The sequence below is a fragment of the Pezoporus occidentalis genome, unplaced genomic scaffold (genome assembly GCF_034315485.1).
Source record: "Pezoporus occidentalis ecotype Australia unplaced genomic scaffold, CSIRO_AGI_Poc_V1 ctg3, whole genome shotgun sequence".
Lineage (NCBI taxonomy): Eukaryota > Metazoa > Chordata > Aves > Psittaciformes > Psittacidae > Pezoporus > Pezoporus occidentalis.
The window spans coordinates 21,247,395-21,260,294 of NW_026914940.1; the positions used below are offsets into that span (position 1 = coordinate 21,247,395).

Consider the following 12,900-nt stretch of genomic DNA (forward strand, 5'->3'; position numbering starts at 1 on the left):
TTCACTGCGCGTCCTGACCGCAAGCCCCAGAAGGATGTAATCCAGCTGCCTGCCTGTGTTTATCAAGCCGAAGAATTTAGAGTTTAAGTAAAAGAACCATGATACAGCAGTGGAAGAACCTAAAGCACATAACTTATGGAAGTTACTTGTGGGTGAGCAGCCGTGCCCATTTCACCCAGATACTCAGATGCAAGCTCTCCCTGTGTGCTCCATGCGGCATGTGGAGCACAGGCTGCTTTGAACACGGGCAAACTTGCATTAACACGATGAGAAGGAGCAGCTACATTCTAGCACATCAGTGATCCATGCAAAATGGGTCACCGGGAGATTTAGAAACTGTACCTTTCAATCCCAGCCAAAGAGATACATCAAGGCACGCCGATGTGAAGCACGACTGACACACCTTGAGGCATCTTCAGCGCATTGAGTGGTAGTGACGCCAAAGGATATCAGCTGGCAGTATCTGAGACAACGTCTCGTAAATAATCTCTGAGGAAGAAAGAAATAAAGTTTTTACTTCCTTTTACACTTGAAAAAAGAAAAGCCATCAATCAGTCTACTTCCCCAGACAAACGGACGGGTGTCCAAAATGCCCTAGCATGCAGAGATCCCTCACAAGCATGCAGCAAGGTTGCCGCAGGTCAAGGCGCTGCCTGAGGAGTAGGAGTCTCGCAGCATTGCCTATGGCAAGGCACCACCAGTGCTGCCTGCGCCGGCAGGTTTACGCCCATCTGCACAGGGAGGTGAAGCTTGCTCCTTTCAAAGCCAGAGTTCTGGGAGATTTCTATAAAGGTAAAGCCAAAAGAGCTGGGTTTTGTACTCTTCTCCCAGCCACAGCCCTCAGCCCTGTGAGGCGATGGAGCCACTCTCTGGATCCTACAAGAATTTCAGGGAAGCAAAAGTCCTGCTGCTCCCCTTTTCCTGCTGAGAAGATGCTGGTGGCAGATAGACCCCAAAGGCCTGGAGGTTTGCTTGTCTGCTCTGGAGCGGTCCAGGGACTGCCCAGCACCCTCCTCAATGCCCTTTCACTTCAGCCTGATGGAGGACAGCTTGTGAGAGTGCTCCCCCAGTTCCCAAAAATCCAAACCAGCTCCGTGAGGCCGTGTAGCCCATGTGCCCATCTATACCCCTGACTGCACGAGGGCTGGGTACTCAGCCTGTTTGTACTCCCTACTGGTACAGCCTACCTACTGGTACTGGCCCCTGGCAGGGCCCTGCTGCATAGCCCGCTCACCTCGGGCTGAGCTTGGTGTTTTCTGTATTGGTCAATTTTAAGATAAGTTTTTAAAGTAAATCTGCACTGCAAAGTTTTGTCCCAGTGCTGGCAGAGGAAGAAGCCTTCCTGGGGAAGGCAGCCATGCTCCACTCCAGCTCCACTGTGTGGGATGGTGTGAGGCTACTGCGCCTGGGATTAAGTGCTATCAGGTCCTGCTCCCCTCATCATAAAGTCCTGGGGTAGTGTTTGAAAGTCACGTCTGGGAAAGGGTGCTCAGGCTTGTGAGGGAGGCTCAAAGGAGGGGAAGCATCTGAGCTTCTGTTGCCTTAATTCTGCAGATTTAGAAAAGGCATCTAGTGTTCTCAGTGTAGATATTTTTACATCTCTTGTTTGATAGACTAGAAGCTTCTAGAAAAAGTTTCACAAACAGCTGCATCTGGATTTTCAACAATAGAGATTAAAATTGATGTTTTATGCAGACATGATGTCTTTATTTTGAATGTAAGTAAATATTTTGAAATCTACATTTTCCTTTTTAGTAACAATTAAAAATAACTTTTTTTGTTAGTAGTTGCCCTATTTTTGCCATCATTACACTGTTATAAATAAGAAAAAGGAGTAGTAAGAGCTTCCATAAGGAGGAAAAGAGATGCTGTGAGGAGAGAAATATAAGCTAAAAACACAGTGCAATATTAAAATAAAAGGAACATATGTCCAAATCCTTGTGTAATACAGTTTGGTAAACCAAGTCACCCTTCTACACATGAAGGACTATCTCCATTTACAGGACATGGAGCAATCAGAGGCTCTGAGCCAGCAGTGCTGCTTGGCTGACCCGCTGCAAACTCAGTCTTGAGATTTTGGGGTCACTGCATTGCTTCTTTCATTCACCTGAAACCGCTGGCTCCTCTTGACCTCCATGAGGGCCACGAAATCTGGCAGCTGCAGTGCTGCTGCCAGCAGCACTCGCATCCTAAGCAGCCAAGGCTGCTGCCGGCTGCCTGCACTGCCGATCCTGGTCCCCTTGGGATCACTCTGCTGGCTTTGTGCCAGACCCGGCATGCTTAAAATGGTCTGAGTACATCTATGGCACTTGCACTGATGCCTCCTGAGTGCCACGTGGATGTGGCATTGATTAATGGATACAGAAAGGAAGGACCAGCAGGGAAAACAAGCCCTGGGTCAGTGATGAGAGAGGAGCCCATATGAGCCGGGGGCTACAGGACAGATTGAGGCAACTAGACGAAGCTGGGAAATTGGTTTAAAAAGAGGGAACCAAGAAGTCTGACTGAGGGAATTTGCTTAGGAAAAGAGAGATTGAAACACAGGGTGAGACACGGGAAGGCAAAAAAGAAACAGAAGAAAAAAAAGTTGGAAACAGGATGGAGGGGGCACTAGGCAGGAATCAGGGTATAGTGCAGAATGAGGCTGAGGTGAGAGAAGCAGCTCCTGGAACAACCATGCAGAAGTAGAGTAGTGAGAAGGAAGAGGGAAAAGGAAGGAGAGAGAGTTCAATAACTAATGTTTTTTCACTTGTCTCACTCAAATGGCTCAAATAGTGGAACCCTCAGCACCAGCCTTTAGCCCAGCCAGACATGACCATGCCACATTCCTGGGTTGCTGCTGGTCTGTTTTCCAGTTAGATCCAGACTGTGCCTGTTCCTGAGGTGGTACAGGTAAAAAGTTGGGCTTTGCCAGCAAAGCTGTGTTGGCATTGGGAATAATCTGTGCTGGTCTGTAATAGCATGGCGTGCTGTTGCTGTGTAAGATGCCTTCATAGAAAAGCATTATGCACGCATAGCTGGGCTGGGCTGAGCTGCTCCACCATCGGCTGTAGAAAGCATCCATTCTAGCAACTGATGTACAAAGAACTCAGTTTTCAGATATTACCAAAAGGACTATAATTTTTCAAATTGATTTGCCCCCAAAATGAAGATTATGGCCACATCGTATCTTATTATCTGATGGGTTTTCGCCCATGTACATTCATCCCTGATATGTAGCACAGGTAGTCCCTCTCACTGCTCCACCACTGCAGCTGCTGCCTCTAACACAGCAAAAGGTGTAGAACAAACACTGACAGTGCAGGAGGGAAAAAATCAGTGCTGAAAAGGAAGGGGCAATGGCAGACAGAAGAACATGGGGAAGCGGTGGCAAGTGGTTTGGGAAGCTCCAAAAAACTGCAGAAGGGCAGAGCTGTGTGCTGTGTTCTAGGACTGAGCTCCAAAGGGAAGTAGGATACTTCACACAGACAGAAATGGCAGGCACAGGGATATTAATGTGTTTAGTGTTTGTGTTGTGAAAGTCAGGATGGCACTTTATGGCTGTAAAAGCCCTAGCCCTGCCCAAAAGACAGCTTTACAGAACTTGTTTCTGTTCCCAACAGGTCTAAAACCAACAAAACATATGTGTTCTTTATAGCTGCCTCTGAAATTTCCAAGGGAGAGATGAGCTTTTTAAAAGTGAATGGAGCGTGTCAGTGCCATAGGCAAGTGTATAGATAGTAAAGAGAAATACTAAATCGTCCTCTGACATTTTAAGATGGTAGCTACTGGTTTAACTTTAAAAACTAGTCCAGGGACCAACTGCAGTGATACTTGTCACTGCCCCTCCTCAGCAATTTGGGCTTCGTTCTGGCTGCTGAACTTATGAAATCCTCAGAAGATAAATTTGCAGTCTGTGTCTGCTCGGGGCGGGGAGCTTATTAAACAAGCAACCCCAAACAATTAAATCAAACCTTAGCTATATGCAATCATTTTAATTTCGTCCTTTGATATCATTCATCTGATTAAGTTATTTCCAAACAAAGTGCACATAGAACTTGGCCTAGGAGAAGCGGACTAAGCCCATATGTATCCTGACAGGGGTGTTTACTTGAATGGAGTTATTCCAGCCTTGCTGTGCGTTCCTGGAGATGCAAAAGGGCCTGGGGACAGGAACTCAGAGAACAATAAGGATAGAGAAACCGAGAGGAAATAACCTACTAGGAGAGCAGGAATGCAATGGGAATAGACAAATCAGACAGAAAGAAATCAGATACTGGATAGATGGAACGAAAAGGGAGCAAGAGATGCCTGTAGAGAGAGATTTGGAGAAAAGCAATACGGAGAGAGGAGCAGTTTGGAGAGAGAGGACAAGGGCTTCCAGCATGGGGGGCAGGCAGTGCCAGGCGTGCAGCACCCCAGGCAGGGAAGAGGTGCAAGTCACAGGGGTGTGAAGAGGAAGTGAGCAGGTGGCCCTTAAATAAACTTTGACTAGGAAGGCTCTTCTTCAGTCAGCAAACCAGTATTTCTGGCTACAGAAACATTTTCCCTCCCCATCTTGCTGGACAGGAGCATATGGGGAGGTAGGCCTTGACTAACTGCTAAATTTTAGCTGAGCTTGAGACTGCCACATCAGTTAGAACTCACCTGGCTGCTTCTGCCTGTGGCAGAGCAGGGCTATCCCAGAGGTCCTGATGCTGGCCCTGGAGTGGGCACGGCAGCCCTCTGTGGAGGCAGCAGGCAGATGAGCAGCCACAGGCAGAAATGCAGCCCTTTCTGCACTGACAGCCTGACTGCAGCCCAGGTGCTGGAGGTTTTGACTTGCTTGCTCACTAACAGGGTGCAGGCAGTGCAGTTCCCTGCTGCAGGACCAGAGAGGGTTGTTGGAGAGGGGACACCCAAGCTCTGTCAGCATCTGCTCCCCGTGAGCTTGTTGGGACTTGTGACCCCCCTGGACTGTCCCAGAGCGGGACTGTCCCAGAGTCCCAACACCATTCATGGTGGGAACCCTCCCCACTTAGTGCAAAGATATCGCTCCCCCCTGATAGGGCTCCCTGGGCCCGGAGTGGGGAAGATTTCTCTTCATAGTCTGGGAGAGGGAAGAGCAAGATGAGTGTCCCCAGCCTGGCAATGAACTTTCCAAACTACCCAAGACACTTCAGGGAGGGTGCTGGGGCTGACAAGAGCAGTGGGAAGGCAGAGGAGGGATTGCCTATCCAAGGCACCTTGCAACACATCAGGAAAAATGCCTCAGGGCTGGCACCAGGACTTCCCGGAGGGGACCAGAGGCATTGGTGGGGGCCTCACAAGGGTGGCTAGGAAGAGGAGCCCTGGGGTGGGTGCCACCATCCTGCTACCCGTGTACTGGATGCAGGCTCTGAGCATGCATCCCATGGGGTGGGCATGCCGGGCAGCCCAGAGTCACCCCGATGCGGGACAGCTGGAGCTTATAGAGGTGGCAAAGGAAGTACGGGGGGAGGGGGGGGGAAGGGGGGCACGGCTTGGCGAGGGTGCCCCGAGAGGGGAAAGCAGCCCTTCTCCTCGTACGTCCCCCGGAGATGACCCGTGGTGGGCAGCGCGCATGGGGGGGCTCAGCGCTGTGCGGAGCCCGCTAATGTGCCCCGGGGCGGTACTTGTGCCTCGCCATTTGCTTCCAGAGCTGTCAGGAACGAATCGTCTTCTGCGGGATAAAGTCCCTATCTACGCGGGTGAATTACCCGTGTCCAAAGTCTACTGGCAGGAGGAGGCTGCCTACTGCAATCTCCGAGAAAGGGATGACTTTTACAATGTATGAGCTGATTGCAAATAAGTTACTAATAAGCCGCTTTGGCATAAGAACGGCTCTATGCATTATTTCCTAAGATGCGTTTATTTGCAAGTATTTCTTTCTTTCTCTTCTTAAAAAAAAAAAAAAAATCGCTCGGGAAAATAAAAAAAAAAATACAGAAGTTAATATTTAGACATTCATACTATTAAGTAATAGAGCTATAAACTCTCAAATCCAGCACTTTCATTTTACTAAACAATAGATAACACAACAGCGACAGTGAAATAGGCCAAACAAAAGCAATCACCAAAATTGTTGTGACAATACAATCACCCGGTTAGGAAATGTATTCAGTATGCTTTTACCATTGCATTGACACAGCAGGGAAAAAAAGCCTGAATGTTCAGAGAATAATACAACAAGGCAGGAGGTATTTGGAAAAAGAAAAAGGATTTATTTTGAAATACACTTTTAAGGGATACTTTGCCTCCCCGATTTGTTACCGGTGTCCATCTGACACGACGATACAAAACAAACGAAGAAAACCACGTTCTGTACAGAGCTCTAAAATGAGCCGCGAGTATCTACAAGACGACGAAGCGTTACGCCTGGGTGTGGGTTGGAGAGGGGCCCGATCCTGCAGTCCGCACTCTCTAAACGAGTTTCGCAGACGTGTGGTAGGAAAGCTTGGCCCCGAGCGTGCCTGTGTGCCTCCGTGTGTGTGAGTGTGTGCGCCTGGGAGTTCCTACAACACAGTCCTTGAGTACAACGGGCAGGTGGAGCTGCCGGCGCGGGTCCCTGGCTGCTCTAGAAGTCCTGCCGCGGTGTGTGAGTTAGACTGTGCCGCCGTAGATCACAGTTTCGCCTGAACACTTTGCCGCACTGCTCACAGTTGTAGGGCTTGATGTCTGTATGGGTAAGAAGGTGAGTTTTCAGGTTACTTCTTTGATTAAAGGTTCTTCCACATGTGGGGCATTTGTGTGGAGATTCCTGTTCAGATTTGAAGCAAGCAAAGGATTAATCCTTTACAAACTACCTGGTTGCAAGTTATCACCGCACTTTTTTCTTATAGCAACGCACAATTTGAAATATCGGGGTCGGACACGAGCGACCGCAGCCCCGGGCGGGCGGCAGATCCCACCTCCGGCCCCAAAAAGCGGTACTTCATAGATATCGGTTTGAGGCATTCCGCGCTCCGGGGGCTCACAGGAAGGGGCCGCCCCACCGTGCGCCCGCTCCGGGGCTCCCGTGGCAGGACTGCCGGCAGGGCATTACGCTCCACACCGCTCCGCGCTGCCCCGCGCCGCCGAACAACGAAAATCGCCTCAAAGCAGCGGCGTGGGCAAAACCAAACCCGGGGCTCGCTTCCCGCTGCCAACCGCGTCCCCGACAGCTTTAAGCCCATGGCCCGCGGCCGCCGTTTTCCCGTTGGCCACCCGCAGTCGCGGAGGTATCCGCAGACTGCTTCCCGTCCCCGGGGGAGCACGGAGCCGTGCAGCCCCGTGGCTTCCCTCCGCGCCGGAGCCCCGTTCCCCCGACAGCCGCAGCCCCTGCGCAGCGGCGGGCGAGAAGGCTACGCGCCGGCGGAGCCCCGCGGAGGAGGCCGGGGAGCGCCGGGCTCACCTGCATGTGTAGGGTTTTGTGGACCGCCAGGGTCCTGGACTGGCAGAAGCCCTTCCCGCACTCCTGGCACTTGAAGGGTTTCTCTTTGGAATGGATGTACCTGAAATACAACCCGAGGAGTGAGCAGCACTGCCGGGAGCGCGGAGCCCACCCGTCCCCGGGCCCCGCTCCCCCAAACCCGGCTCCTCTCAAGCGCCCGCCCTCTACTTTCCCCCTTCCCTTTCCTGTATAGCTCTGTTCATGGCTGAACTCCTCAATAGGTTAAAAAAGTCGCAGTAATTTGTATCGAGGTGTGTTCGCACTCTCTGGTGACAGACGGGACAGCTTCGGCTCCGCCGGGCGGACCCCAGCGTGCTCTCCTCGAAGGCAACGCTGATCGGCCGCGGGGTGCGGAAATGGGCCCACCTGCACTTCCGCGCCTCCCAAAAGCAAAACAGCCAGGGGAGGTCACAGCAGCCCCCCAGCGCGGGTGTCCGTCCCACGCCGAGAGCAGGTTTTGGCTCCACGGAGTCGGAGCGGGGTTTTCTCCTGCTGCCTTCCCGGCTCATCCCGGAGCAGTTCAGCCTCCCCCCGCCCCGCCGAGCGGCTCCCCCACAGCCCCGGCCCGGTCCCCGCCCCGCGGCGGCGGCCCCTCACCGGTGGTCCCGCAGGTGGTCCTGCCTCCGGAAAGCCTTGTGGCAGATGTCGCAGGTGTAGGGCCGCTCGTCCGTGTGGGTCCGCTCGTGGATGAGGAGGTTGTAGGACTTGGTGAAGTGCCTGCCGCAGAACTTGCAGATGAACTCCTTTTTCGTCTTGGAGGGCAGGCGGCCGCGGGAGGGCTTCCTATCCGGGGACAGTTTGCTGATGCCCGACAAGGGCGAGGTCAGTCCGGGGCTCAGCTTGGCGAGATCCCCCACCTTGGGGGGGTCCTCCTGCGTGGCGGCCACGGCCAGGTTGGCAAAGTCAAAGCGGGGCCTGTCCTTGTGCAAGGCCGGGAGGACGTGAGCGATGGCCCCTTGCTTGGGGTGGAAGAGGTGCGTGGCAAAGGGGAGCGCGGGGAAAGGGAAGCGGGAATCCACCAAGCCCTGGGCGGCTGCCATCTCCGTGATGGTGGAGCGGGTGATTTCATGCACATTGGGGTAGCCCAGTGTCCAGTGGTTCATGTGCATGGTTTGCACGGCGCTGAGTCCATACAGACCTTGCAATTGGTCCACAGTTGCAGGGAAGGTGTTCACAGCCTGGAGGAAGGAGTAGTTGGTGAGTTGCAGGGACGGGTGCAGCGGGATGGGGGCTGGCAGTGCCTTGCTTCCCATCTTCCCGGGGCGGGTGCAGGCAGGCGGTGCAGCTGGTACCTTTGCTGGGCTTTCAACACGGGGAGAAAATCCTGGGAAGAGGGAGAAAAGAGGGTAAAGAAACTTTTTCTGAGAGCACCGTGGTCCCCCCTGTCCGAAGTGAACGCAGCGGTGGGGCCGGGGAGGGCCGGGCAAGGCTCCGGGGCGCTGCTTCGTTGCGGCCCCAGCGCCTGCCGCAGCCCCGGCGGCCGCCACCGACCCAACCAGCGCGATCGCTTCGACCGGAGAGTCTAAAGCGTTAAAAAAAAAAAAACCTAAAAATATCACTCCCGAAATACGCATCCAAAATTTAAATTAAAAGGAGCAATCCCAGCGCCGAGCCAACCGAAGGAGCCGCAGATTCAAATTAAACGAATCGTGAAAATATACACCCGGAACGGGGCCGGGGCGGCTGCGATCCCCGCCGCCGTCCATCGCAGGTCCCACCACGGGGACAACCGTGGCCAGCCCCTTTGCCCCTGGCCAACCTGGGCCCCGCCGTCACTCCCTGCTTCGGCCCGGCTCCTGCGGGCGCAGAGGCCCCGATTCCGACCTCTCCTGGCTGGGGCCTCCCCGGGAAGGAGCGGGGTGCTCACAGGGAGCCGAGGCCAGCCCGGGGGGGCGGCGGGGGGAGAATAACCCCCACGTTCATCCCAGCACGGGTGCTTATTTTTCTTCCTTCAACAACAACTCATTTATCAAGATAACCGAGAGAGAGGGCCGGAGCTGCTGCCCGCACGCACACCTCCCACCCAGTCCCCCGCGGCAGCGATCCCGAGGAAGGCGGCCGGCCCCGCTGCCTCTCCGGCCCGCCAAGGGCTGCCCGGACCGGCGCTGCCCTGCAGCCACCACCTCCGTCCCGCAGGGTCGCGGAGGGCTGGCGCAGCCCCGCTCCCCGGTCGGGATCTCCTCCGGGAGCTAACGAGCGGAGGGTGAAGAAGGTTTCTCTCAGCCCGCTCGACTGAAGCCACCGGGCCCGCTCCTCCCGCCGGCCGGGGGACCCCGCGGCGCCCAGTGGCCACGCTCCCTCCGCGGGGCAGCGGGTCTGGGGGCAAGCCCCTGCCCTCTCCCTGTTTTCTGTGAGGGTTCGCTTCAAGCAGCCGGGCGGCTGCCACGACCCATGAAAGCGGCTAGAGCAAGAGCCGGGAGCTCCCGGGCCTGTAAACAAGAGGTAGGGCCGAGGTGCCTCAGCACCTCCTGGGATTTGGGTGGAGGGGATGGTAACGCGGAGTCTCCAAAATAAACAAGTGTTCCCGTCTCCCCGAAAAAGTAACCTAAAACACACCCCACCTTCCCAAACCACAACAAAACCGAAGGGAGCTCTCGGAGCGCAAAGCCCGCGCCCGGGAGCACAGTCTCGGTCCCCCAGGGCGGCCGCCGCCGCCCGCAGCCCTCGCCGCTGCCGCACGGTTAGGGCCGCTCTGCTGGCACCGGGCAGCGGGAAGAGACTTTTCGATATTTCGTCTAAAATCCATTTCTCCTCCGTTTGTGGCACCATTTGTGAATGGGCCCTCGAGGGGGGGGAAATGCGGGAAGAAAGTAGGGTGTGAATGGCAGCGTTCCCCCTCCCTGTTTTCGTTTGCCTTGAATCGCGGTTCTCCTGGATTTCCTCTGCTCCCTCCCAGTTTTACTAGTTTGCGATTGTCTCGAGACCGGGAACAGGGATATCCACTCGACCTATTACATATGGCGACCTTTTCTTTTTTGGTGGTTGGGGGAAGAGAGGGTGGTTATATATAGAGACTTATTTTTAAAGATGTCGTAGCGTGTGTCCCTCTTCGCTTTCCGCCAGGAACCGACACAGAGGCAATAAAATCACTTCACCTACTGCTACGGCGGCTCCTGCCCCAGCCCAGCCGGCGGGGCCGGGTCTCGGAGCGATGGGTCTCGGAGCTGTGATCAAGGCAGGTAGAGCATATCTGCGGGGGGACGCTCGCCTTTGACCGTGGAGGTCGATGGCTGTGTGGGGATATCACTGCACGCCGCTCGTTTTCTTGTCAAAGAACCAAGTCAGAAAAACTATTCCGGCCACAAAATACGCATTTTAACACAAACTTTTCAAACTACACCGTTGCATGACACACGGTCCATCTATTACTATTTGTACCCGGAGGTCACTTTATGAAAACTTAACAAAAAGGCCCAAAAGTGCCTTCGTGGGGATTCCAAGGCTATTTCTAATAAGGTGTGAGGGAGACAGTCAACCAAAAACGGATGTTACTTAAATCTTGGCACTTCCTTTTCCCTTTCCCCTCAGAGCGCTTAAGTAAATTAAGCCCGGTGCCCCGGCAGGGAGCTCCACTCTACCTGCCAGCTGCCGGCCCGTGGCCCGGCCGCTGCTCCCCTGCGCTCCCTCCCGCGGCGGGGCTGGGGCCGCGGCAGTGCCCCAAGGGCGCTGCTGCCAGTCCTTGGGCCGCCTTTGCTGTCCTCCAACCCCTCCCGGAGCCGCCGCTGCCTGCGCAACCCGGTTGTCTGCACGGACCCAGGGCTTCTCCAGTGCGCGCCGCGGGCCCGCGCCGCGGTCCACGCACAGACCGGTTCCTCCCCTCAAGGAATTCCACGCGAAGGACACGGACCGCGCGCTCCGGGAGGCCCCGCCGCCTGCCCAGCACCAGCGCGCCCGCGGCCAGCGGCGGGACCCGCTCCCCCACCACCGCGGAGTTACGAACTGAAAGTAAACCCGGCGGACCGCGCTCCCTGCAGAGGGGTCACGCTCTTCCGGAGCCCTGCCTCGGACCCGCGCCCTGCTCCCGCCGACGGCAGCAGGCGGAGCGGGCCGGAGAAGCCACTTACCGACCGCAGCCGGCGGCTCCTGCTGGGGCACAGCCGAGGCGGCCGCCGCGGCACCTTCACGGAGACATTAGATCCACAGCGGGGACGGCGGCCGGCATGGTGCGAAGTGCTGGGCGGCGGCTGAGAGCTCTGGCGGTCCCGGGGTCCCGGGGCCCCGGCATAGACCGCAGCCTCCCGACCGCAGCCTCCCGCCTTCGACCCCGGCGATGCTCGGCGCGAGTCTGAGCCGCCCCCTGCCCGGTCCATCACATTTCAGCGGTGAGTGGCGTGGAGCGCTGTCCCCGCCCGCCCGACGCCGCCGCCGGCCCACCCCGCGGCGCGCACAGCCCCGCGCTCTGGGCTGCACCGCTCCGCCCCGACGGGACGGGACCGCCCCTAGCCCCTGCCCCTTCCCCGGCCCGCCCCGCCGCGCCGGCCCCACTGTTTACTTGTGTTTGGGTAGCAACTGGGTTTTACAGCGGCCGGACGTCCCCCTATTTCCCCCCCCCACACGCCCCCCCCCCCCCCGCGTCACCTAAGGTGACTTTTCCCTCCGAGAGCAGATCTACGCCCCTCGCCCCGCTCCCGGCAGCGGGGATTTGCACGCTCCCTGCTCCGCACCGGCCGCCTCTGCCGCCTGCTGTGACCAGCCAGGTTGACACACGACTTGCTTAACTACCTAAATACCTCAATAACTCAATACCTAAATACCTCAATAATACCTAAATACTTGAGATAACTCTCCGAACCCAGAGGGCGGGGGTCCTGTGGGCGCCCATACCTCCGAGGGCCCCTCTGAGTGCCCGTAACGCTTACGTCCGAACGGCCCCTGGCCGTCGGGTCGGAGCACCCCACGGACTGACCTTTCAGTGGTCCGGTTCTGCCTTTTAACTGCTATTTGAAGGCACCTTAAGTGGGGAAGGAGAACCTCTCCGGAGGACTGCCGCTGCGCGAGGACTGTTCCTACCTGGGACAGACAGTTTCGACAGCAGTTTCATTACCGGGAAATTTACTGCTAAATGGGGCCTCTGCGACCCTGTTCACATTTCTCGATTAAAGCACTGTTCCCATTTCCTTCGTTAGCTGCCGTACGGTTGGTTGCATACAGTAAATTCGGGTTGAATTTTTATCTGTAACGTTATCTTGTTCTGCGCGTTACTTAAATCTCATGTATAGGGAATTTATGGTATAGTCCGGACCGGAGATGGGAAGTCGGCTTTGAGAAGTACGAAAAGATGTCGGAAAAAAAGAGGCATTTAAAAACAGGTTTGAAAATTTTTCAGGGTCGAGTCTGTGCCGGTGAATTCGAGCCCGCGGACGAGAAGCGGACACAAGTGGCGGCTGCGTCGGGATTAGGGATTTTTCTTCCTTTAAGTAGAAAGTAGAGAAAAATAAAACCAATAGAGGAGGGGGAGCAGGAGTGGGCAGCGGCCGGTTTGCGTGTCCCCT

General features: G+C 55.7%; 1 protein-coding gene across 2 annotated transcripts; it reads right to left on the minus strand.

Moving 5' to 3' along the window:
- Positions 1–6,177: 6,177 nt before the first annotated feature.
- OSR2 (odd-skipped related transciption factor 2) lies at positions 6,178–11,794 on the minus strand. 2 transcript variants are annotated; one of them, XM_062627330.1, is made up of 4 exons: positions 11,473–11,794; positions 8,006–8,732; positions 7,370–7,469; positions 6,178–6,654 (listed from the first exon to the last, which is right to left on the minus strand). In XM_062627330.1, the coding sequence occupies exons 2-4, from the start codon at positions 8,659–8,661 to the stop codon at positions 6,580–6,582; spliced, it is 831 nt and encodes a 276-aa protein (XP_062483314.1). In that variant the 5' UTR covers positions 8,662–8,732; positions 11,473–11,794; the 3' UTR covers positions 6,178–6,579. The 2 variants fall into 2 exon arrangements, with proteins under 2 accessions (XP_062483314.1, XP_062483313.1); XM_062627329.1 differs by having other exon boundaries at positions 6,178–6,736.
- Between the last annotated feature and the right edge of the window lie 1,106 nt (positions 11,795–12,900).